The 26,243-nt window shown below is 40.2% G+C and overlaps 1 protein-coding gene and 1 long non-coding RNA gene across 4 annotated transcripts in view; both read right to left on the bottom strand.

The window, feature by feature from the left end:
* Nucleotides 1-26,243, bottom strand: part of LOC140686249 (trafficking protein particle complex subunit 9-like) — a 61,135-nt gene that overhangs the window by 15,058 nt on the left and 19,834 nt on the right. The window contains exons 4-5 of the mRNA XM_072939963.1: nt 15,866-15,975; nt 14,400-14,523 (exon numbers count right to left, since the gene is read on the bottom strand). Of these exons, the coding sequence (XP_072796064.1) occupies nt 14,400-14,523; nt 15,866-15,975 (234 nt within the window). The remainder of the gene's footprint in view (nt 1-14,399; nt 14,524-15,865; nt 15,976-26,243) is intronic.
* Nucleotides 21,077-23,697, bottom strand: LOC140686256 (uncharacterized). 3 transcript variants are annotated; one of them, XR_012059961.1, is made up of 5 exons: nt 23,492-23,697; nt 23,228-23,357; nt 21,731-21,790; nt 21,475-21,572; nt 21,077-21,196 (listed from the first exon to the last, which is right to left on the bottom strand). It is a non-coding gene; the product is annotated as an uncharacterized lncRNA (long non-coding RNA). The 3 variants fall into 3 exon arrangements; XR_012059960.1 differs by lacking the exon at nt 23,228-23,357 and having other exon boundaries at nt 23,485-23,680; XR_012059959.1 differs by lacking the exons at nt 23,228-23,357; nt 23,492-23,697 and adding an exon at nt 22,713-22,924.

Genomic DNA, 26,243 nt, shown 5'->3' with positions numbered 1-26,243 from the left:
TCAATTCGGTATTTAAGTTACTACTAAACAGCTCAGAATGTATAAAAGCATTTAATTGTGCTGTTTGCTTACATATTTATTTACATTCAGCCTCTTGCTAAAAGAGAAGTTAAACAATTCTGTTAAACACAGCTTAACAACCATAACAACAAAAATGCAAAACGGAGAGTGAAGAGAAAATGGAGATTCAATACTTAAATGAAACCAGGGGAAGATAAACTCATAAAAATGGATTCCATGATGTCAGGGCAAGTGTTAAAGGCCGACTACAAATTCAGCTGTAAGATTCTTGGCAGCTAAAGCAAAAAGAAAATGATGAAGGGGCGGGTGGTAGAGCATGTGCTTAGCGTGCACGGGGTCCTGGGTTCAAGCCCCAGGGCCTCCACTAACAGATAAATACATCTAATTACCTCCCCCCCAAAAGAACCCCAAAGAAAAGATAAAGAGAAATTTCTTTCCCAAAAAACCCTGATATTAAATTTGGGTTAAATACTTAAAAAAAGATAAAAAGAAAAATAAAAAATATAAGTGACACTGTGAAGGAAAACCCCAGCTGGGCTAACAAGGTAAGTCACAAATCTAAGTGTGATAAGTGTCGGTTTACTGATCTAAGTTTTGCTGAGCTACCTGGTAAACCTGAAGTTTAGTGTCAGTTTAATGGGCTAATAAGATAACACGTAAATCCAAGGACAACAATTGTCAGTAACGGGATCTGTTCCAAATTGATAAGCTTCAGTGTACTGATTCCTTGCTTTTTGTTGTTTGAGCCTTATTGGCTAATAGCCCCATACTTGTAATTAACCCTATAAAACCTCATGTGCACGTCTTGGAGGTGCTCAGAGCTTTGGAAATGAAGCCCCTCTGAGCGTGACAGCGAAATAAATCTCAGTACTACAACCTTGTGAGTTATACTTGTTTCTTGGCTTGCCTGTTGTTTCTATAACAACACAAGCGATAATGCCCGTGAGATAAATCTGCGGAGGTTGCTGTCAGGTCCCCATGTCTCACGTAGGAAAATCTGAAACATTTTTCTTACCATTCAGGGTCATCATAAGCCCACCTTTAAATGCAGGAGCACAGGTAGGGCCCGACCTTTGCTGTCTCTGTGTCATCACAGTGAGACAGGATGGAAGGGGGAAGAGCACAGCCATTCAAGGAAGGCCACAGCAATTAACATCAAAATGTTAAAGGATTCAAACCCCAATAGGCCTTGAGGCTCAGGATGAAGAGATTTAACTTCTAGCAGATCTTGAGCTTCAGTAAACATCCATTGTAATAGTAACTTGGTGAATAACATGCCCCAGGCAACATGGCAGTCCCAATGCTAGCCACAAAAGGTCAAAGGGTGGGAAATGGCCAACTCCCTGGGAATCCTAGCCCCTTGCCCTAAGGCTGGTCCTTCTACTTATTAGCATATGAAACCACCAAGCCCAAGAAAACAAGCAACACAGCGCCACCTCGCGGTCACCACTCTCTCTCCCTCTTTGGGGAAGGCCCACAATGTGTGGAGTGTGTACCTACTTCTAATATGAGCATCAAACCCCCACACTTCGTGAAGTTTCTCTTGCCTATCAATGTATCTCTCTGAATAAATCTACCTTTACTCAACACTGGCTTGCACTTGAATTCTTTACTGCATGAGGTTAAGGAACAAAATCTGGTGGGGCACATCCCAGGGGCTCAATGAAAGCCTGGGACACAGCCCTTCTCATGCCCAACGTTTTTTATTCTTGTATCAACAGGACTGGGCTGTGAAGGGAGGTCTGAGGCCACAGCTAAGGGACAGAAGCAGCCTCCAGGCCTCCAGTTGGTGGGCAGTCTCTCCCCCAGCATGGGTCTTGGGGTCTGCCCGGTTCTCTGTGTTTCTCTGTTGTGCTGACTCCCCAGACATACAGCGTACTCCTAGGCTTGTCCCCACAAAACCCTTCTCTCCAAAATACAAGCACATCATGTCACAATCCTCTTGTTCAACAAGGAAATGTTCAGCCCACTTTTTTTCCTCCCCAATAAAGTACCCAACTGTCCTCGCTCCCATCACACCACTATTTTCTTTGTGAGAACTCTGCACTCGCCACACCCCATCCTGAACACAGGTGCCTTACTGGCTGTGATTGAGATGTTTCTTTCTCACACAGTAAGCGTCCTTTCACTTTCCCCTTGTTACCTTAAAAAAGCATTTCCTGAGTCACTCACCCCTCTGATTCTGAACTAACAAAGTGCTGAGTTTGCAGTCACTATATGCATACATCCCAGTTTTGGCTAGGTTTCCATCACAAGATCTTCATTAAGGAGCTGCATCAAGAAGTTTAAAGAGGCTATTCTTACATCTGAGTGGAGGAGCCTGCAAAAAAGTTGAATGGCTTTGAAGAGAGAGTTAACCAGGGACAAAGAAGTTGCAGGTCCTAGTCAAAAGTGTCATGAGGCAAAATGTTCTCCCAAGACTCAGTGTGGCTTATGAACACGGAGTCGGCGGGGAGGAGGTGACAGGCAGTGAGTAGGGTAAGTGATACAGGTTACGCTCCCCCAGCTGGGGAAGAAAAGGTTTTTTCCAGTTTTCCAAACAGTTTCTTACTACCTTTTTCTATTATTTTCACATACTATTTCCAACGAATTAAGCATATCAATGTCAGCCATTTGGGCCACTTGGGAGAAGCTACACGATGCCATTCACAGGGCTGGGACATGACAGCCACACCAGTCTAGATTGAAAGAACAGTCGGGGTATTTGCAAGGTAATCACGGGCATGCAGCAAACTCCCCAGCTTCAATGACCTCATCTCAATGCTGGGGCCAATAAAACTACCAAGCAAAGTGCGTGATGATTATGGCCAACATCTGTTTATTAGTTAAGTGCCCGAGACAACTGTCGCTTAATGGGGAATGAGTAAGATCAACGAGGCCCTGTCTACCTGGCCACACGCGCCTTGCCTTCCTGCCTTGGTGCAGCAGCAGAACTTGTTTAGCTGAGATGAACACCCCCAGAGCAGCCCAGACGGGAAAGCTCCCAGTTCTGCACGGCGAGACATGTTCCTTTCCTTCTCAGAGCTGATCACAATTTGCTGTCGTCTGTTTTTATGTTTATCCCTTTTGTAACTGTCTCTCCTTCGGAGTTTTTGCTCAAGCAGCACAGGGCCAGATGTGTCTTGCGGCCTGCCGGATATTCTGGGCAGGGAAACAGCCGACTCCATATCTGGCTCTGGTGCTGAACAGAGAGGGCAGAAGGCCCAGGCGCCCATGCTGAACCGAGGCCTCTGCACCCAAAATTATGGTCTGATTTTGGGCAAATTATACAGTCTTTTTACCATGAGATTCCTCATCTGTCCATGAAAATAACTGTCCATGGCACATAGAATTACAAGGATTATAGGAAATCACCAAATTCATAACCTAGCCAAGGGGCTGCAAGTGCATCCTCAACAGACAAATGCTGCCTTTACGGCTCTGACACATGCTAAGCGGGGCGGCCCCACACAGTGAACACTGCTAAGTGCCAGTGGGTTAAGTGCTTCATGTGTGCTATAATACTCTTTAGATCTTACAACAATCCCAGGGTGAAACGAATATTATGCCCATTTCACAGATTCACCAACTGGTTAAGAGATTTTGAATTCTATTCCAAGGCCCTATGGTGAAGAAATGGCAATTTAAACCGGAATCTGGGCCCAGGCCTTGGCTCCATCTCTCTCCAATCCACCTGACCACTTGCCTTTGAATTCCACCTCTCCAATACACAAGTTTCAGCTGGCCAGCTCTTAAATGCAATTTGTGCAGTTTGTCAATGTTGGTTAATTACCATAAACTGTTCTCAGAAACCACTACAGTAAAGAAAGGTGGACTTAAGGAATTCTGCATTGCGTTCTCCTGCAATGTGCAGGATCCCTTTCCTACACCTCCAAATCCAAGTGTATGCTTCCTCCATGTTTATGTTTGCACACGGCTTATTAAAGCAGAAGGTACCTGCAGTAATTCCATCTCGGTTGCTTTCCAAGGTTGCAGATTATCCATAATCAGTCTGTGAACGAAAATACTACAATGTGAATGAGAATACTGCAACCATGACAGTAAACAAAGAATACTGAAACCAAGTCATTAAAGGCTGCCGCCACTCCCCAGCTAGGACAGGCCTGCAGCCCAGCTGCTACAGCAACTCACAATGGTGTCATCTGAGCAGACTCAGAATAAGAAAGGACAGGCTACTGGCCCGAGATAGCTAGGTGCTTGTCTAAAAAATGAATTCAGTGAGTCCAAATATTTGCTTCCTCTCACACATTCAAAAGTACTAAATTCTTGAACGTGAGATACCTGGCTTTCTTTAGATAACAAGCAATCTTTTATTGTTCCAACAACCTGGTCTTTGTTGTAAAGCTCCTATATATCCTAGCTCTGCCTCAACCTCTTGGGAGCAGTCCCTCAGAGAGTTCTGACAGGCTGTCATCCCGGCTCGAGTCCTCCCGCCAAATGAAACATAACTCTTAACTTTTAGGCTGCACATGTATTTCAGTCAACAGTTTTGGACACCATGAAGCACCACAGCAGATTTCTCTCCACCTGAACTCTCCAAGTAACCGGAGCCTTGGTACCAGCATTGGCCCTTTGTGCCCATCCACCTCCTCGGGGAGTCCAGATGAATTTGGGTGGGTCTCTCTTGGTTCTCGGATCTCACATATTGGTTGATGATCCTAAGTTTTATCTGGTGGTGTATCCAGGTACGTGGCCCTCCAGTTGAAAGAAACTGAGGTGAATTACCCACCCAGTGGAGACATATTGGGTGGGGCCTGGTTGAAAGATAACAGGAAATATCCACCTTGAGTATATGTCCAAAGTGGGGCTGGTGGAAACATATGAGGGAAATACTCACCCAGTGGAGACATCCTGAGTGAGTCCAAGTTGAAAGACACTGGGTTCAGGACTGAGTGGTTAGGTAAGAGTCTGGTCTAATATTTTCCTCAATTTGGTTACCTCCATTGAATTTTTCAGGATAAAAGTAAAACTTTTATGAGGAAACTTTCAACTCCAAAATTCGGACCATCCTCCTGGCTGGTAACAGCTTTCTCGGGTGACAGAGAATCTTCCAGGAGTGGTAGACACAAAGACTTCATGACACAGAGTTGTCCCTGTGGGAAATCTTACTAGCAAATTTATTCTGAGATCCCGACCTTACAATGGGGAATAGAACTTTCAAAAAAAAATAAAGAACAGAAAAGAAAAGAAAAAGAAATGACAGATTGCCAGTCTCCAACTATTACCCCAGCCAGGTTTATGTACATACAAAATTTACAACATTAATTGGGAATAAGAAAAAAAAAACTCACTCTGAAAATAAATAACCAGGCCTGATAAAAACATTTTTTGGAATTCTGAACTTATAAAAACAAAATCCCCTTTAGGGGTAACTTGGATTTCTCTTCCTGTGTCCTTGAAATGTAAATGTTTTATCTTTCTCTGGGTGTTTTAAGTGTGTGTATGTATGTATATGTATGTTTAGTTTATTTTTTAAAGGAAACCTTGGACTCCACCATACAAAAGTTTCAAGTATTGTGTACATATGGTGGCCACGCAAATAAATTGGGATTCTAAGCAATTCTTTGATTGTACCAATTTTCAGATATTTTGCCATCTTAAACTTTGCTGCATCAGCCTGGACCACAAAGGCTTTTAGCTTTTGGAGAGTAAACCTTTGAATTTTATTTAGGCAACACCCCAACTCTCATGTGGAAGGGCCTCTTCATCTTATTGGTTTAAAATCACTATATATATATTATATTTGTATATAAATTGACGGCCATATGATGGATTTTTTAATTTGGAAAAACTTTTTAATTGGTGAAAGTTTAAAGAGATCTCATTATAAACAGTTGTTTTATGGTTTCTATTAAAATCAAGTTTAAATGTAGAAAAATATATCTAATGGTTAACCTAAGAACTTAGTTAAAAAAATAAAACTGGTTTGAAAAGCTACGTTTATGTTTTTCCTTTCTGATAAATGTTTCTAGATATGCTAATAAAAACTTAGAATAATTAATGTTAATTAGGTTGAATAACTGGAAAAATGATTGTAAAAATGTCGAAAAAAAAATAAGTGGCTTATCCCAAAAGGATAAATATTTTTATATGGTTATTTTGAATCAAATAAATAAAATGGACATTTTTGGATTTACATACATGGTTTTGATACTACACAATGTAAAGTTAAAAGAAAAAGGGCCAAAGAGTTCACCTACTCCCCCCCAAGATTAAAGTTCAAACAAGCCCATTTTACTTACCACAGTTTGAAATATATGTATATATAGACTGAAATACTTGATTAATAATTGGGATAACAGACCAATTAATGAAATTAAAAACTGAGAAGTGCCTAAGCTCTTTGGCTGAAACTTGGGCATCCTAGAGACTTCTATAAAATTATATACAATGCACACACACACAAAAAAAGGTTTCTGGCACTCCTTCTAGAAATAAGAATTATTGATTAAACTTAATAAATATAAAAATTAAAGGTATAAGATTTAATAAAATTGAGATAAAAGTTTGTGAAATTGGTATATTTAAATGGTCTTTATACAAAACTTTTGCTTATGTTGTGGGATACATATGTTTAAGAGGAAAAACACTTCCCCTTCTTGGTATTATAAGGCTAGGCACATATCTGTCCCTCTGAAAATATTAATTGAACAAATTAAAATAAACCAATATAGTTACATAAGCCGTCCAATATAATGTAAAACTAAAAACTAATTTGAGTGGCTAATAGAAAAATACAGGTTTACCCTGGGTTTAATTTATAACACAAGGAAAAGAGATCTTACTAAATGCCTTATGCAAGTTTTGGAAGACATATTTAAATAAGCCTTAAAGTTTTAAAACATGGAATTCTTTGTTTACAGCTCTTCTCACTGATACAAAAATGCCATTTGAGGAGATAAAATACGGCCTGGGTGAGAGAGCAGTTCTCTGGGGACCTGGAAGACAGTGTCTTTGTCTTGCACATCAGAAATATAAATACAACAAACAGTGACCTAGGACTGAGTCTAATTAGCTCAACGAAATAAACCTTAAGGCCAAGAAATTTTTGGCATATTAGAACTCAGAACTCTGAAGGGTCCTTCAGACATTGTGAAGAAATTTTAACTGTCTGTTTCATAAATAGTAAGCCTTAGTGATTTGAGCAAGCAAATTCAGCTTACTCCAACTATTATTATACCTATCTTATAAGTAAGTTTTAAAGTGAAGCTATGAGATCTCTAGCTTTTTTCTGATTATAAGCCTGTGTACACATTATAGAAGTGAGATATTTCTACTGCTAAAGAAAAAAAATTCAAAGTCATAGAGCTCTGCTTAATTGACGTAAAAATATAAGAGCTTAAACATTAAGTATTTTTAAAATAACAACTGAACAAATTGACTTTCAGCGTCATGTGAAATGGAAAATATTCAATATTAAGATAATATTTGATATTGTTTAGTTTAAGTATGTTCTAATTAATATAGACATCTTTAAAGTCATCAATATTATGTATAATACCTTTACTGAACCTAGGTTTAATGAAAGTCAAATAAGATCCTGTTATATCTGTTGCAGATTTGTCAAAAAAAAAATAAAAGTAATGTGCTGTGGTAAAATTTTAAGTAAATTAAATGCAAATGAGATGAGAGCTTTGGGTAAATATTTAAAATATATTTTTAAAATGTATGTTTAAGATAATCTCTAAGTGTTTGGTATCTTTAAATTCTAGTGTTGTGCTAAATTAAGTTAAATGACAAGATTTTATTAAATAGCTATGCCATTTTCAGATAAAATAACATTGAAATACGAATTACTTAACATTTAACTTCCTCTTACAGTGAAACTAAAGGTATATAGAAATATTAATAAATGGTTGGTGCCACACTGAAATAGTCTCTATTAGTAAGGGAATGATCTCAGTATCCTAGGAAAGTAATATAAATGCGTAAAGGAAGATATAAGAATGGAATTATATTTTGTTAATGAAAATTAGTGACTTTCTCCTGAACCTGGTTACTTCTGAATAGAAGAAAAATAAGGGACACACTAATATAAGTATAGAAAGCTGTGGAAGGCTTGTGGAAAAGGAACCCTGAGGGAAGAGTTTTGTACTTGGTCAGAATTGGCTAAGTTTAGAAACAAATTGGGCAACGTAAATGAATCTTAGAAGTAAGCTGGTACAAGATTAGAATTGTTTTTCTCTCTGTTAAGAGGAAAAAATTTTCTTAAAATGTTAATCCTCCTTCAGTAACAGATTGTAAAACTTCTTATACCACTTAGCTGATCTGTTCTGCCTTTACCTTTGACGTATTTTCTTGTTAATGAATTAGTACTACTTTACAGTGATCTATATGTTTATCTGATCAAGTGTTCTGAAATCTTTCCAAAAGCTCCCCAAATATAAAATTCTAATTAATTAAATAAAAATTAATTTAATTAATTAAAATTCTTTTAATCTCCAGTTAAGTTTGGGATGCTACAGAAGGCCCCTGAAACATCCCAAAGAGAGATTTTTAACTATAAAGTTTCATTTGGCATTTTAAATAACATGGAATTGTCAAATGAATCATAAAACTTCTAAGGTTATATTGAATGAGACAATATTATTAATATAGGTATTGTAGAAATTATATGGACTCCCTAAAATTCTGGTATATCTGAAATGTTACCAGTGATAATTATGGGTATAGTGAACAGATTTCTTTATTGATTATAGTGTAACGGTGTTTAACCATGCTTTTAAATCTTTTGTCATTTATAGACAGTTAATTGTTTTCTTCTGATGGTTTTGCAAAATGCTTTCTCTTCAAGGAGATTTACTGATTCCTAATAAATTTCACACTATAGCACTGAACTAAACTGGGTAAGACATTTTAAAGTTCTAATGAAAACTCTTATTAAAAGAATTAGTTACATGGGACTGATTAACCTGCTGAATATGGTTATAATTTTTGATATTGTTTGAAATACTACTGGCTTTTAACCTGTTTCCCAGACGTAAAGAATCTCTTCTCCTTAAGCTACTTATGGTTCACAGCAATTTGATAAATTATACCTATGTAATCACACTTGGAACACTTATCTTTTCTCTCTATCTGATCCCTCAAGAGACTAAAAACACTTAGGTCCCCAGTGGCTCTATCAAACAAATTAGGGAGATCATCTCCTAACAGATATAGGAGTATAAAGATATTTTAAGGATTTTAAAGAGAAAAGAATTTACCTAAATCTGTAAGGCAGAAACCCATGAAAAGCCTTAACGTGGCTTTCTTGGCCTTAGCAAACCTTAACATTCTACCCTGAGACTCCGTATTAAAACTTCCAACACAGCCAATTTAAAAAAGCCTATATGATCAAATAATCAGACTTAACTTGTAAAAAATTAATCTTGATTTGGCTATATTTGAGAAAACTGAGGGTAACTTAAGAGAGAAAATAAATTATATTTTAGTGGATATTAAATTCTAGTTTTGTTAATTGAGGTCCATATTTACTAAGACACTTCCCAGATCATTCCTTGCTGTTATGTCACACTGCTGTACGGTTTAATTGAATTATGAAAAGGATACTCTAGGTTTGTTTCTGAAGCTCAGAAATCTATCCTTGGGTAAAGTTCCAATGCCCCATGACCTGCAGCCAGGGGATTATACATACTGCAACAGGCATGACTTAAAGAACTGTCTCCAACCTGAATGGAAGGACCCTTTTTCAGGTACTCTTTACCAGACCATACACACCAAAGCTGAAGGAAACGGAGTCTCGGATTCATTTCCTATCTGAAACATCCCCTGCAGTGCACTGGCCTATCGAGTGCTGCTCACCTTAAAACAATGCCCAAATGGAGAAAAAGCTACCAGACCAGGATGAGAAGAAGACGACATCTGAGCTAGACAGCTGACCCAAGACACCGGACCAGGACTGTATACCAATTACTTTGATAATTTCTCCAACCTTTGATTATGAACTACTCCACTTGTTAAGTTTATGATAAATTACCTATGTCTAGTACTTCTGTGTTACCTTGGTGGGTTTCCCTACTCCAAGGCTCTAACTAGGTAGCCCTCAGAAACGTTATTCTAAAAAGAAATTATAGTTCTGTTTAGGCCACTGTTGATCTTACAAGGTGGGAGATTTCAACTGGCCAATTAATACCTGCTCTGACCCTGACCATAAATATGAACTTTCTCATAGGATCAAACTCAGAAACACAAGCAAAATTTTAACCCAAAAATACAACTTCTCGACTATTAAATTCTTACTCGTGACTTTATTAACGTTACTAGCTGTATTACTTATATCCTGTCTATTTTATAAAATTGTTGTCTGTTACATTTCCCAATGTGTAACTAGGCCCACAAGATTGATGATGGCTAAACATCTTGAAGAAACAGATAAAATTTATAACCCTGAATAAAATAAATATAATAGTGTGATTCTAGGTATGGGAATGAGCAAAGATGGGTAAACACTTTCTGTATCATAATAGACAAGTAAGACAGGTGATCCAGAGAACTTTTAGTATCAACAGGGCCTGACAAAAAAAACTTACACCTTGAATGGCAACTTAGAAGATTCTTCACCTGAACTAGGAATGAGCCATCCTAGCACCGTGGGACAAAATTGGTCATGAAATTTCTCTCAAAATATTGGTCGAATTTAGGACCAAGTGGGAGCACTGTGAATGAAAATACTACAATGTGCATGAAAATTCTGCAACCATGACAGTAAACAAAGAATGCTGAATCCGAGTCATCAGCGGCTGCTGCCAACCCCCAGCGAGTACATGCCTACAGCCCGGCCTCTCAGCCACTCACAGTGGTGCCCTCTGAGCAGACTCAGAGTAAGAAAGGACAGGATACTGGCCCTAGATAGCCAGGGGCTTGCCAAAGGAATGAATTCAATGACCCAAATGTTTGCTTCTCACCATACATAGAAAAGCAGCAAATACTTGAACTTGAGATATCTGGTTTTCTTTAGATAACAAGCAATATTTTATTGTTCCAATTACCTGGTCTTTGTTGTAAGCTTCTATATATCCTAGCTCCTCCCCTACCTCTTGGGAGCAGTCCCTCAGAGTGATCTGAGAGGCTGTCATCCCGCCTCGAGTCCTCCAGCCAAATAAAACAAAGCCCTTAACATATAGGCTGAACGTTTATTTCAATGACGTTCCAGAATAGACACAACTCATCAATTCTGTAATGGAACACACTGAATCAGGAACCAAAGCGTGTTTTAGTCCGGAAAATCTCCGGGTTCCTATTTCTTCCTGTCATTATACAATCCCTCTAGAACTCATTAATTTGCTGTCTGCTCCTCTGGCAACAAAACTCGTAGAAGACTCAACTCAGCAGAGCGCCCTGCTGGGGAGAACACCCCGCAGAAGCACTGCAGGCTGCCTGCCCTCCTGCACGCTCTGCTGACCCTTGGTGTCCTCCGTGGAGACCAGGCCAACAGAGTTGTTCCTAACAGCTACAAATTCGCACACGTTAAATAAATCATTTTATTTTATATGATATTTTACGTATATACACATCTCTGAAAACAGCTTTGCAGAAGCTCAAATCTTCAACATCAATCCCCAAAGGCAAATCCGGTCCCCAAGGGGAAACAAGACTTAAGACGACGCTAAGGCCTCCAAAGTCCTCTCAAGGACCGTCAACCAAACTGCCTGCAGGTCTGCAGCTGCAGGCTGTTACATGTCTGCTTTTAAAGCAACCCCTTCCTGCCCTCGGGTATTACAGTGTCCCTCTACGCCCTCCCGTCTCAGGGTAAAAGCAGCCGTTGCAGAACCTTGCAGGGAAGCACTGACAGGAGTCGACAAAGAGGATCAGAGCTAAGCTAATACTTCTGATGACACGACCTTGTCACTGTGTCACTTTACAGATGAAGATATATATAGAGAGATGTGGGGTGATATTGCTCAAAGTCACACAGCTAATAAGTGGCAAAGTCTATAACTCTGCTCTTCCCTTCGGCGTGACGCCCCAGCTGGGACGCCCACAGGGTTGTCCCATGCCTGCCTGAACAATCCTCTCCTGTCACTCATAACCCACCACAGGGTCTGACCCTAGCCTGCCTTTTCAGCATCTATTCCCTCCAGTCTCTCAGGAACAAGGCCGTTTGGGCCACTGTATGACTTCCGGCTCCCGGAAACATCAGTGCTCATGCTGGTCTTGCCTGTGCATCCGGCCGGCTGCTCAGAGGCTCTTCCTCCCCTGCAGGAGGACGTTTCCACTCTCCGCAGGGACACCTCCTCAGGGGAGCCCTCTTCTCGCTCTCAGCACGGCAGGGCCACATCCCGAGCTGCCCCATTAGGACAGTGTGCGCCCAGGTCTGTTAATCAGACCAGCAGCATCAGAGCTAGGGATTATGCCCGGGCTACCCTGCAAAACTACTGCCCGCCACACAGCCCCCAGCCAGCAGGTCACCTGGAAGTCACAGCAAGCGCCCCACCCAATCCAGAAGCCTCTTCATTTGCCAGCATCGCTGATGACTGGTTTCCAAACTTTGGTCAGTTTCGCACAAAACAGCACCTTCAACTGTGAAGCAGAGGCTTCGCTTCTGCTCCCCATCCTTACTGGTAATGTCAAGGAAAACAAAGAGGCCTTTTCTCAACACTTTTATAATGACACCCTCCCACCCACAATACTCATATGCTCAAGAGATTTGGATCCACGTGATTTTCTTTCCCTTATGATAAGCGGCTCAAAACACTGTGGGATTCCTTCTATTTAGAGGGTATTTATACTCAGTTTATCGGCTTTAATCTGTTTTTGTCTCTCTTCAATATCCCTAGCAGTTGCCACCTCTTACTCCCTTCAGCAGCCTCCCTCCCAACATCTACTCTAGGAAATCAGCTGTGATGAGGGGCCCTGGGGCAGTCACAGACGATGCAACTAAGGCAAAGAGAGGGTCCATAATTTGCCTGAGAAGATCAGCTTCAACCCCCAACAATGTGTGTCACGTCCCTGTGTTTAACGCTTATGCTAAGCAAGATAACTTTTTGTAGATTATGGTTATAAACAGATGAGGTATAAAAATACATACAAGGACACACATCTACTCTAAGATGCTCACTAACTCCACTATTTTGTTTCTACTTATTTCTATTAAAAAATATTAAGAACCTCTGCAGTCAGTATAGCAAAATGTTACTGGGCTTTAAATCCAGAATATAGAGGTGTTAAATGTGTCATTACTCATACTTATTTGTATGTTCACAATACAAAATTATTTGAAAGTCCCTCTCACCTCCCCCTACTCACTACTGGCTCTCACCTGAGCTCCCAGACCACACATCTAACAACCTTTCACTTTACCCACAGCTGAACTCATCAGTTTTCCGCAGAACTCCCTCTGCAGCTTTCCCTCCTCAGAGCACAGAAGGACCATCATTTAACTCATTAATCCACCCAGAAAGCTGGGCCTTACTCCATCCTGCATTCACAGCCAGCCTTCATCCTTTCCTTTTTACCATCTAAACATGCCTTCAATATGTTCGCTTTTAAACACTGACCGTCCCACCGCTCAAGTGGAAGCCACCAACACTGCCCACCTGGACTCACGAGTCTCCCAAGTGGCCCCACAGCCGCTCTCCCCTACTTGAGACAAATGGGACTGTGCCACTCCCGCGCTTTTTGGACTCTTTTAAGACCCACTCTTCTTAGAAGAAACTCCAAGTTCTTCACCAGGTGAAAGTCTTTGCCATGAAATTGTCTCCTCAGGGAGGGCAGGACCCGCCCTCTCCCCTCGGCCCCGCCCTCTGGCAGAGCATCAGCTTGGGAGGACCTGCTGAGCTACACCAGCCTGTATTCTAAACCTGGTCTGAGTTCTTAGCAAACTGCTTCACTTATCCATACAATTCCAAGGTAAATTAGAAAGATTTTAGATGTTGAGCTAGACTATTGATTTTGGGATTTTGCACTAGCAACCTGCAAGGACATGTTCTAAAGATTCTGTCTTCTTAAAACCACACCCAGGTTAAAGGAGTATTTGTGGAATGTCTTCGGAGGAAAAGGGACTGTACTTTTACAGGCTTTATGTTTTATAACATGAACAACCCGGACAGGGTCACAAATGGAACCGCCTCACAAGTGACAGAAGACAGGCGAGAGGCACAAAGCAACAGGTTGCAAAGATGGTAAGAGTAAACATGATTCTCAAACCCCCCCAAAAAATTTTTGAAACAACAAAAAATTCTGAATTTTAAAAGTAAAAGAGTATCATATAGAGAAATGAAATAAATAATGCTCTTCATCAGGGTTTCAAGATCTCACTCCAGAGTTTTTAGCAGGCCATACTGAATCCTAGCACAGAAAAATCAAATGGACTTGTAGTGAGAAAGTTCCAGGAAAACTGCAGTAATTCCTCCACTTGTGTAAGGACATACACTCACCTGCTGAAGGTGAATGTAAACCGCATTCTGGATAAATTCGAAAGCTTCCAGGCTCCGCTTCTGGATGCCAAGGACATGGACAGCTTGGAAGCATGCTTCTAACTCAGTCACCGGCATTTTTACACTGCAGGGGAAACGGAGGCACCCAGTCAAGAGCAGAGATGTTCCTGTCGTGTCTCACAGGCCGTGCCTCGGGGATTCAGTGCCCTGCAGCAGCCCGGCCCCAGGCAAGGACCAGCAGCGTTTTCCACCCAAGCAGGAGGGGCACTGTGCTTGAGAAAGCCCATCTCCGATGGGGGCAAGTGGGGCTGGTGGGGTTCAGTGAACCTATAAATGCCCACAGAAATATGCCTGCATTCATTCAAGTGATGCAAACAACTGTAGCAGGCTATTTAACAAAATTTCAATTGTCAGTGGAAATTTTGCCATTCCTTTCCGCTTGTCCCCTGCACTCTGAGACAGGCTTAGGCTCTCTTACACCTGCAGCTCTGTGCAATAGTTGTGAAGTCATTTTACTTTACAGATACCACGGTTCTGCCCAGGGTGATATCCAGCCCAGAGAGGTGGCCCAGGCCAATTTAAAGCTATGTGGCTTGCGTGCAGGGACAATTACAGGAGCTGGTTCCGGAGCCAGGCCCCTCCCCACCTCTGCTCCCCTCTCTCCCGAGGCCCCGCTGCCAAGCACTCAGGCTCCGTGATCTTAAGTCCTACTCTTCTACTCTACTCCAAACCCTTTTCCTTTTCTTTTTTTTCCCTAATTATTCCCAGCTGGAGTGATTTTTCAATCTCAATATCTGAAAAAAATTCCTGCAGCCGAAAAAGAGGTCTCCAGAGGTCAATGCCCATATGCTGGTTCCTGAAGAGAGCCCCTGGCTACGGGGACCCTCACCAACACTCACGGGGCATCAGAGATGTTGCAGGGTCGGCCACCCCCTACAAGAGTTTGCTGTCACCCCAATGCCTGCACAGCATCCCTGCTCACAAAATATAGTTGGTACACTTATCGGTTATTAAGAAGCAAAAATACAAAATTGCTCATATTTCTTACTAATATTATCTATGAAGCTGGAAACGGAATTGTAATAAAATGTAACAGTTTTTACCCTATGTTAAATCTGTTCCTTTGAGTTTAAACCTGTGCCCTGTTTCCTAGGCTCAGACTTGGTAGCTCTGCACCATTTGAAAAAGAAAGTTGCCTTTAGCCTGAAATCTGCAGGAAAGCCTATTCTCCTGGCCCTGATCTTTAAAAATGTTAGCTCATCTGCACTTCTGTAGAGATGGCAAGTTGCATAATAGAGAATAGCCTTTGTTTTTTGGAGGTTTTACAGGGGTACCATGATTTGATCCACATGGACAGCTGCAAGAACAGCGGATTCAAAGGACAAACAATTCATAAAGCAAGAAGTATGCAACAACCAACCACAACCCCCCCCCCTTTTTAGTATAAAAGGAGACTGAATTCTTACTTGGGGAAGATAGTTCTCCAGGACATCAGTCTGCCGTCTTCTGGGTCTGCCAGCATTGCAAGTGAAGTCACTATTCCTTGCTCCAACACCTCATCTCCCGGTTTATTGGCCTGTCATGCGGCGAGCAGAACGAGTTTGGACTCGGTAACAAAATGACTGCATTGGAGGTAGTATGTCTCCAATGATTCCTCGTTTCCAATATGTAACATGCACATCATTTATGATCTAGTGCAAATAATTCATCAAAGACAACCACAAAAAGAAACTATACTCACCTAGCTATCAACACTGAAGTCACAACCTGTCAATTTTATATGATGTTGAACAACACAATGGAAAAACCTAACATAGGGAGTTGATTCCACGGAAATAAAATTATTTCTACTCCTTCAATACTTTTTCTTTTCTTTTCTATTTTATTTTGTTTTGCTTATTGAAAGGAAAATAAAAGTCAAGTCATTTTATTTCACGTATTTTTGTTATAGCTACATTCTTTAAATACTACAAAGAGATTTAAACTGCAAAAAAAATTGTTCATATATTAGTATAAAGATATATACACAATCAATGGGGATTAGGAAAGGAATGGACATTTACTAAAAATCCACTGCAATCTTGTCTTTTACAAGCATATCCTGGAATATAAGCTGTATGATCCAGGGGGCCCCATCCCCATTCTCACTGTTGAGTCCCTTAGCAATCAACTACTAAGGCACCAGCATAGAACCATGTGATCAGTATTTGAGGAATAAATTAGGGAATTAGCACATTCAATTCTAAAACAAAAACCCTAAAATAAATACTGAACTTATTTACAGATAAAGAAAATTGGAACCAAAAAAGTAGTTATTTCCCCAAGGTCACAAAGCTAATAACTGGTAAAGACAAGATTTGAACTCATCTGCCTGATTCTAAAAACTAAGGTGGAAATCCCATTCGACTGGGGAGGGTCCAGCAGCAGAGCCTATCACCCTATCTTTGTTCAGATCTAGCCTTAGACAGCCTGAGACAGCACCCCATTCCTATGGAACTCGAGGGCAAATGATAACAATAAGGATTTTATATCCAGTAGTTTGTTAGGTCTCATTTATATAAAGTGTCAGCAGGTCAGCAGAAAAACTCTGGAAAATATGAGTGGGTCCAGAGCTTTCTGCTGATTAGTAACTCAGTCTCTCAGGACATAGTGACCTTCCCATGAGAGGCCTCATGGACATAAACTAAAGGCAGCTGAGCAATGAAAACTAACAAGAACCTGGAACTCAAGCAAGAAGGTTCCCTGCCATCCCCCACCCAGTTGCCTCTTCACCCGCATGGACACGATGGCAGGAGACCCAGATTCTTGTCCAAGTTACATCATCATGGATTCTCATCCATAATAATGTATGACTCTATGCCGCCTTATGTCCATTAAAACTCAAATATGATAACACCAATATCTCAGCAGAATATCTATGTCTCCACTTCCTGTCTTCTAATAGGAGAATATTTTTATGGACAAAAAGCAGAAATCCAATTTAAAAAACCATGCACGAAGCCAGGTGAAATTCTGCTTAAGAGACTGCTCTCACGCTGAGTAAATGAAAACTCAGAAAAAGTGGCCCTTCTCCCTCAGCAAATGGGAGGTAGCCTGATGTGTGTGTGTGTGTGTGTGTGCACGTGTGTGTGTGTGTGTAAATCAAATACAATGAATTCTGGGATGTGTACAGTTTTTTTAAGTCACTGTCATTTCATGGGAATGAGCCAACATTTAAATAATTTGAATCTAGTGTTCTGAGAGAGTCTCGGGCTCTTGGTGGAGGAGGTGAAAGGGGAGAGTGAAGGAGGAAAGAGGTACATGAAACAAAGAAGTAAGAATACTGCCAGGGAAAGGCAAGACGTTAGTTTTGTTCTTCCTTGCACCACATACAAATTAGGGACTCGCTTTCTGCTGATGACTTATCGAGCACTGAGTTGCAGGAGAAGAGGGGACAGCTCATTGCTCACTGAGCTTGTGACTGTACGTGGCATCTTATAGACACAAATCATTTACCCTGATCAAACACTCTAGCAGCAGGCTGTAATTCTTCTGTTTTGAGAGACAACAAAGCAGGAGTTCAAACAGGATGCATAACTTGACAAAAGTCAGAGGTCCAGTAAACTAAAGAGGATTAATTCAAACTCAGATCTGAATGCAGAGTCTGATCTTCCCACTCCCAGGACTGGAAAATCCTTAACACAGGCTCCCCAGCTCCCCTGCATTGTTCCTGGCACCAAGCATTTGCCATGGCAATGGTCACCATTTCTCACAGACACAGCGCTCTGTGCAGCAAATGACCTTGATCAGACCTTGATCATCTACCTGCCACGCCCACCAGGCTTCACCATACAGGCAGGAAAGCTGGCTTTCAAGTGCATACAAAGCCATTCCTTGTCTAACCTGGGCTCTTCTGTGGTTTCTCCAGCCTAAAGGCAGACATGAAACTGCTCACAGTTTGTACATGAGCCACACTACCTCTCTCCATCTGTCTCCCCACCTATACTACTTAGCTATGAACATTTTGAGAATCTTCGACACAAATTTTTAAAAACAAAAAAGAAAGGATTCTGGAACAACTACTTAATACTTACAATTTTAAATGACAAATTACAAAGTGAGTATTTACAAACCGAATCTTCCTTTCTAAATTTCAGTTTTAAGCGTTTAAAAATATAATAGCAAAAAATTTTCACTTACAAAATTGACAAAAACATAAACAATAATCTGGAATTAGTTAAAAAATAATGCCCATGTTCTAAATGGAGAAACTTCAGGGCTGTACTGAGGGGTAAAGTAAGAGGTGAGAATGTAGAGACATCAACAAATTGCATGGAGTAAAGCAGTTTTGTAAAGATGTAAGTTCTCATCAGAATAATTCAAAACTTACTGAAAACTCCCATGACAACTCCAATCTGATTTTTTTTAACTTGAACAAAATATTTTGGAATTCTTCAGGAATAAAATCATAATACTAGACAAGAAAATTTGGGATGGAAGAAAAGAATGAAAAAAAATTCAGACTGCCAATTATTAAATAAATTTTTACAATATGTAAGTTATGGTGCTGGAGTAAGAAAGGCAGATTGACAGAAGGGAACCATGAGCTCAAAAAGAGACTCTAGTGTACATAAGTATTTTGTAAAGGTGGGATTTCAAATCAAAGAGAAAAGTATGACTTCAGTAATTGTCCTGAGACAATCAGACAATCACCTAGAAAGAATAAATACTATTCCTCTCATAAGGACCACAAGATAATTTACAGACAGTGATGTAAATATAAAAAAGTACTAATAACAGCAAATACAACACTTTGCTCTTATTAACTCAACTTACCCTTACATTAACAAGTACTATTATCATCTCCATCTTAGAGATTAAAAAAAACCTACAGAGGAGATTTATTCCAGTATAAGAAATTATTTTTAAGAATAATTTCAAAGATAAAACACATAAGGAATACATTTATTATCATAAGAATATTTTGAGACACTACCAAAATTAAAATCCTCCTAAACAAAATGAAAGGCAAGAAATGACAAGAAAAAGCTCTGTGATACATGTTGTTGAAGACAAGAAGTTAATGTTCATAACATACAAAGAGCTGTCACAAAGCAACAAGAAGCTCCCCCACTTAAATGTGTGCAAAGGATAAAAGGAATCATTCATTTTAAAAAAGTCAAATGGCTAATGAGTGAAAAATGCTCAATACCTCACTGGTCATCAAATGCAAACTAAAACAATGAAAAAGCACTTTTGCTCATCATATTGGCAAATATTTTTAAAAGATATTCTATCTAGTGTCCATCTGTGGGAGAAGAAACCATGAGCGACATTTTCAGAGGACGACATGTCAATGGATATGTAAACTCTGAAAAACGTACGTACACACTGACTCAACACCACTTCTAGGAATCGTTTCCTTTAGGAAAAAACAAATTTAGTCCAAAAAGATGTACCCATCAGGGCATTTACACAGCACTGTTTACAATGGTGGGAAGAAAAACTGAAGTGAAATCATATCCAGCAATAGAGAATTGGTTACATAAGTAATTGTGCATCTTTTCATTCCCCTATGGAAGGAATTTCTAGAGTTACTTGAATGGAGTCTGTGATGAATGTAAATGTCACATCCAGGGACTAAATTTCCAGAAGCCTTAACTAAAGGAATACTCATAAAAGATCACAGGAATGTCTGTACAAGAAGGATGCCAGTCAAATATCCTTTCTGACAGTGGAAAATGGAGAAAACTTAACTATCCACCATCAAGACAATGATGCGGTAAATCACGACGAGCTGCGAGCAATGAGGGAGCCGGCGTTTCGCCGTGGTCCAGGGCCTTGTCCACAGCATTCTCTCACCAAAGGTGTGCGTGGGAAAGAGACCACACCCGCAAATCAGGAGACCCCTCCACTCTATCTGAAAGGACCGTGTGAGTCTGGAGTGGGAGGACGTCTATGATATACACCTGAGTGATTAAAGCTAGCTGCAGAAAAACATATAGTATGGTCTCATTTTTAAATAAAGCATATATACACACACGTATACATGGAATTCTCATATGTGTGTATATATGTATGTCATAGGCATAAAGGTCATGAAACATATATATCAAATTTTCAACAGTTTTTACTCTTCGGAAATAAGGGGAAGGGAGGTAGGGCCTTCCTCTACCACCACAGTTCTCTTTTCAGTATTTCAGTTAAGTATACTTGGAATTTAAAAGTTTATTTAAGTCCGAAGTAAAATGGACAATGCCTCCACAAGACAGAATGCTATACTGGTCATCAAAAATCATGCCAGAGGAGATAGAATATTGTAGAAAAACATATAAAAAGCCGAATGGAAAATGGAGGTGTCCACACAGTAAACAGTCACAGAGTGCTCTCTGGTTTTTTATGACAGAGGTGATCCACACTGATGAAAATATATGTTAACGTGTTAATTATTATCTTTGAATAGCGGGACAAGGATAGCCTCTTTTGCCCCCTTTTTCAGAGTTATTATTTTAAATGCACATTCCTTTTCATCTGAAAAAAGCATTTTTAGGTGTGTAGTACTATGCATTGGAGAATAATACAAGAATACTTAGAGAAACAAGTAACTAGGAGACAAAGCAGCAGCATCACACAATGTAGGACGGGCGATCCTGATTAACACCACGCAGTTACATAAGGACCCACAAAGTGAGAGCACCTGCTGTAACAGGGCGTGGCCCCCTTCTATTTGTCAGCAGTGTCTTCAGGGCTGAGGCAGTTCTGAGCACGGCCAGTGTCAGTGCTGGTGTCTTGATTGATGCTACTGGGGGTGAGGGCACCTGCAAGCCGAGAGGAAGAACAGAAATCATCCTCTGCCTTTTCTGTCTTGTTTCTTTGTTACTTTAAAAGAGAGCCATATATAAGATAAACCGTGTATCTCCCCAAATGAAATTTCAGTAATGAAACCGTTTTTAAAGACTTCACAGCTTATATTCTGCCTATAACTGTCTTTTCAACAAAGATCATATTTATTAAATGTTAATTAACTCAGTTAATTAACTCCCTGTTGAAACATTCTAGTAAAGAACATGAAATGAAGTATGTAAAAGAACCACACCTGCAGTGACTAGCTCAGCTGTCTTGACGGCAGTGCAGTCAGCCCCCACCATCCCGTGGCCCTGAGCTCCTGATGCTGGTAAGAGAGCACGCTGCCGCCTCAGATGGAGAGAAACGGTGAAAGCATTTCTTGAACCCTACAGCACTGACAAAACATAACTGACAAATCCCAGGCCCCTTTGAGGCTCTCATTTTCTGTTTCTGGCCAACCCCCATCAATGAGCAGAACCACCCAATTCCCAAGCCATGGGACTCACGTGGGAAGCAGTTTTGGAGAAATTTCCAGGTATAGAATGTAACCAACTATACATAGAACTCTGAAAAAAGAAAAGATGCCATACTCTGATTTCGGAAGACACTCAAAATATTCTCCTAAGCCTTAGTAGCTGGAAAGGCTGGGCTTCTCCTAAGTCACTTATTTATTTCACAGCCAGTAAGCATCTCCCTCAAATCCTGCTTCCCTGTGTCTGCTGGGAGCTTGAAGCACACTGCTGCTGTCGATCTTATAAGTCACATGGCAGAGGCGTGTGTCTCACGCCTGCAACCCTCACACAGGCTCGCCTCCTAGCCTCACTGTCTGAACTGGGCCCCATTTTCTCACCTGTTTATTTGGTATCTGTTCTTCTGTAAGCTACCTGAAATGCGTTTTGGAACATGTCAGAAGAAGCAGTGGGTTGAGAAATGGACAGATTGAGAGGTGAGAGATGGGCAGACAGAGAGAGAGACTCCAAGAAAGGGGGAACAAATAAAATTTCCTATGCAAAACCCTCTTCTAATCAGGGAAGGAAACCACCACGGAAAAGTGTGAAGAGGCAGGTAGCTTAGGACTGTTTCCTGGATTCCATGAAAAGTAACACCAAGAGATGAGAGGGTAGAACTTTAAATAGTAAAAGAAAAAAAGCACGCATGCTTGAAAAATATATCTACAATATGTACTTTCTAAAGAATAGACTGAAATCAGCAGGACCCAATAACACTATACTTGGGTATTTACAGAAGTGAGAATCCCATCTCCAAACCACAAGGCATCCCTTCAGAGCACTGACAGTCTACATGGGGCGGTCATAAAGCCATCACCGCAAAAGCTATGCTACCCTGCACTTACGAGGAATGAGCAGCTGTGCTCAGGCTGCCCACTTGCGTCATTTACACCCCACAGCACCTCTACGGGGGGGACGCCTAGCGAGCCCCGTCTCTGCAGGACAGAAAACCAGTTCTGGAGAGGCTAAGCCGACTTACCAGTTCTCCATCTCACAGGACTGGTCTCTCCAGAGCAGGACACGAACTCGGACCCACGATTGTAACCATGGTACTACAGTGCTTTGTGTGCTGTTTGTGTGTATAATATATTTGTTTCTATCATGAAAGGTTATTTAATAAATGATCGGTTGTCTTGTCTATCTCATTAGCTCACAATCAATCTTTATACTGTTGAATTGTACTCTTTTCCCCTAAAGAAAGGAATGGAAACAGCGGGGGTCAGAAAGAGGTGGGGCTCCATTCTTTATCTGGGATCTCATCTCATCGAAGTCCCCAAACAGGGAAAAGGAGCAAATGATCTCTTTATCTTTTAAAGAGAGGGCTCCAGTGATGGTGACTTTTTCAATTACAAAATCAAGGCTGGGGAAAGGGCACATGCAGCAACTAGAGCAGTATCAGCTGTAGGAAGGTCAAAAGTGCTCACGAGAGGTCTCAGGGGGCAGCCTCATTTAATTTCAATCAGTAAAACAATAACAAACTCTAAAAATACTGGCCTACAATGGATTAGCTCTTTCTTGACATCTAGCAAGTTTCCACAGCCCACATGTAACATTATCGGGAACCAGTGAAAGGAAGAGTCCACAGACAAGGAAAATCAATGCCACAGGCAGGCTGAAACCCAGGCTGGAGTTTAGGAAGAGAAAGGGCATAGTTAAGAACTGGGGAAAGGCTGGGGAAAAAAATCATCACAAGGACCCTCAAGCATCATCCAACAATCATATAATCATTCATTCAAGAGAGAGTTACTGACGTCGTACTCTGTGCAAGATTGTACAGCGGGTGAAGCAAGAGCGCAGCGTCCATGGTGGCAGCAAGTTGCGGGGCTCAAATACACTTCTGATCCCGGTACCTTGCACACTTGTCCTCAATATAAAGGCAAAGATAATTAAAGTAAAATAATACTCTGTAAACTCAAAGCATTGTTGAAAAAAAAAGTTAAAGAAGACCTAAATACCAGGACAGACACTCCACACACATTCCCCTATCAAAAGAAAGTGCTCTTGGAATGGCAGTGCTCCCCAGAGCGATCCGTATATTCAACGTGGTCTCGATCACAATCCCAGCGGGCTCCTCTGCAGAAACTGACTATCTGCTGCTACAATTCATATGGGAATTCGAGGATCTCAGTAACCAAACCGTACTTGAAAAAGAAAAATTTGAGAGGACTTATAATTCTCAATTTCAAACCTTACAACTGTATCTCCAGGTGAGATTAGAGGCCATTGTGAAGTTATTACTGTGTTAATCCTTATTTACTAAATTCTCTACAATGAATATTACTGTTACAATAAGAAAAATAAAAAGTAAGTTATCCTTTAAAACATGCACACTGATTCATTCATTGGGAAAAAATTATTCTATCAATTAAGAGATAAATATCTATTGAAAAAGGACAACTTAAAAACAAGAGTGCATTTGCATTTTTCATAAATTGAAAACTGAAAAGCACAAAGACGTCAAGTTTCTAGGGAGACCAATGCAACATATTAATAGTTATTTTCAGAAATTCTAATTTAACAATGAAAACTCTGGAAAGGGAAAATCGTGACTGAGAGCCAACTGCAAACACATGGAGAGCAAAGGCCTAGAAATCACAGTTCCTTTAACTCTGCTCCTAACACAATAGGAGAGGAAATTCCTCACTGAGGGGACAGTGGAATCCCATGCATAAGACAGGATACACAGTACAAACTGCACTAGAATTGGGGGTGATTTTTTTAGAAGAATTCTAAAGTTACAAAATTGCTGAAAAACTATTAAAACACTGACAGAAAGATTAAAACACACAGTCATATATATTATATAGAAACATATGTAGTCTGCTCCCATGTTGCATTTAAATACAAATATATTTGTTCATTTATGGGCACTTATGACTTTATCCCTGGTAGAATATTTCAACTAAAACAAATAATCAATATAACACTCCTTTTGTCAAATCTACTTGATAAGTTACTCTGCTATGTAAACATAATGTGTCTAAGATAGATCTAAAATTAGTGAAAAAGAGCTTTGTATGGCTTCTTGAACTATTCTCAAAATTCAAAGCTTAATTTTAAAACAGATCTGAACAGTAATTCTATATTACCTTTTCCGTCGTGAAATGAACAACACAGTCTGTTGTCAAAATTCTGTCCTTACAGTGATTCACGAGCACCGTATCCTCACAAAACTGCTGGACAGCAAGGCACTATCCAGACACTGTGACCCAACAAATGAAACACAATGAAGACAGTGACCCTATTTTGGAGGGCTTATAGTCTGTGTCAACACCAGGGTTTTATTTGATTGGTTTCATTGGTTGGCAAAATAAAATCAATCAAGTACTTTCTTCTTTGAGCATTCTATAAGTCATGACTCTGCTGTTAGTGTCATGAGCAGGAAAGACTTAAGCATGACTTGATTAGATCAACTAGCAACAATCATCACTGGAGAGTGAGTAATAAAGAAGTTAACTGATAGCAATGCTTCTCCCTACATGAGACCTAAAATAAATCGACACTGATATCCGAAAAGAAAATGAGAATTTGAGGTCCCCAATAAGAAAAAAATCTAACAAGAAATCAAAAAAGTAAAGATTTTTTCATTAACGTTTCCTGGAAAGATTGGAGCATGGTGGTGTTGAGCTCAGATGCTAGGGAAAAACATGAGGGTCTGAATTCCCACAGCACTGGGTAGCTTTGACACTAATATGTCAGTCAAATTCTCTGCATCTCAGTCTCCGATGCATAGACTGGGGACAACAACCGCACCCATCTCCTAGAACGGTCCTAAGAATTAAGTTATTTTATATATACAAGTTTTAATAAAATACATCAGATATTAAATATTACCCCAAAAGCACAAGGAAAAATGAAAACAGAGATAAATTGGAGTTCATTAAACTTTAAAACTTTGCTTCAAAAGACACCATCCAGAAAGTGAAAAAACAACACTCAGGAGAAAATTTTTTCAAATCATTTATCTGATAAGGAATTTGTGTATCAAAAAAAAAAATTCCACAGCTCAACAATAAAAAGGCAACTCAATTAAAAAATGAAAAAAGAATCTGAAAAGATATTTTTCAAGGAAAATATACAAATGGCCAATAAGCACAATGAAACGGTGTTCAATAACATTAGCCCTAAAGGAAATCAAGTCAAAACAACTAGGAGAAACCGCTTCACATTCACTACAATAGGTTAAAAATCAAAAAAAGATTAACAAGCACTAATGAGGACACAGAGGAAGCGGAGCCCGCAGCCATTGCTGGTGAGGATGTAACACAGCGTGACCACTTTGGAAAACATCCTGGCACGTCCTCAGAGAGTTGAACATTTGGCTTCTGAATGATCCAGCAATTCTGCTTCCTGGGCACACAAGTAAGAGAACTGAAAACAAATGTTAACATAAAAACTCCTACAGGAATATTCACCATTACTTTTCGCCATTAATTTTCAGAGCCAAAAAACAGAAACAACCCAAATGTCTATCACGTGATGAATGGGTAAACAAAGGGGCCCAGCCATA

Source organism: Vicugna pacos, chromosome 16 (genome assembly GCF_048564905.1).
Source record: "Vicugna pacos chromosome 16, VicPac4, whole genome shotgun sequence".
NCBI lineage: Eukaryota > Metazoa > Chordata > Mammalia > Artiodactyla > Camelidae > Vicugna > Vicugna pacos.
This window is presented reverse-complemented; position numbering and strand designations above follow the sequence as displayed.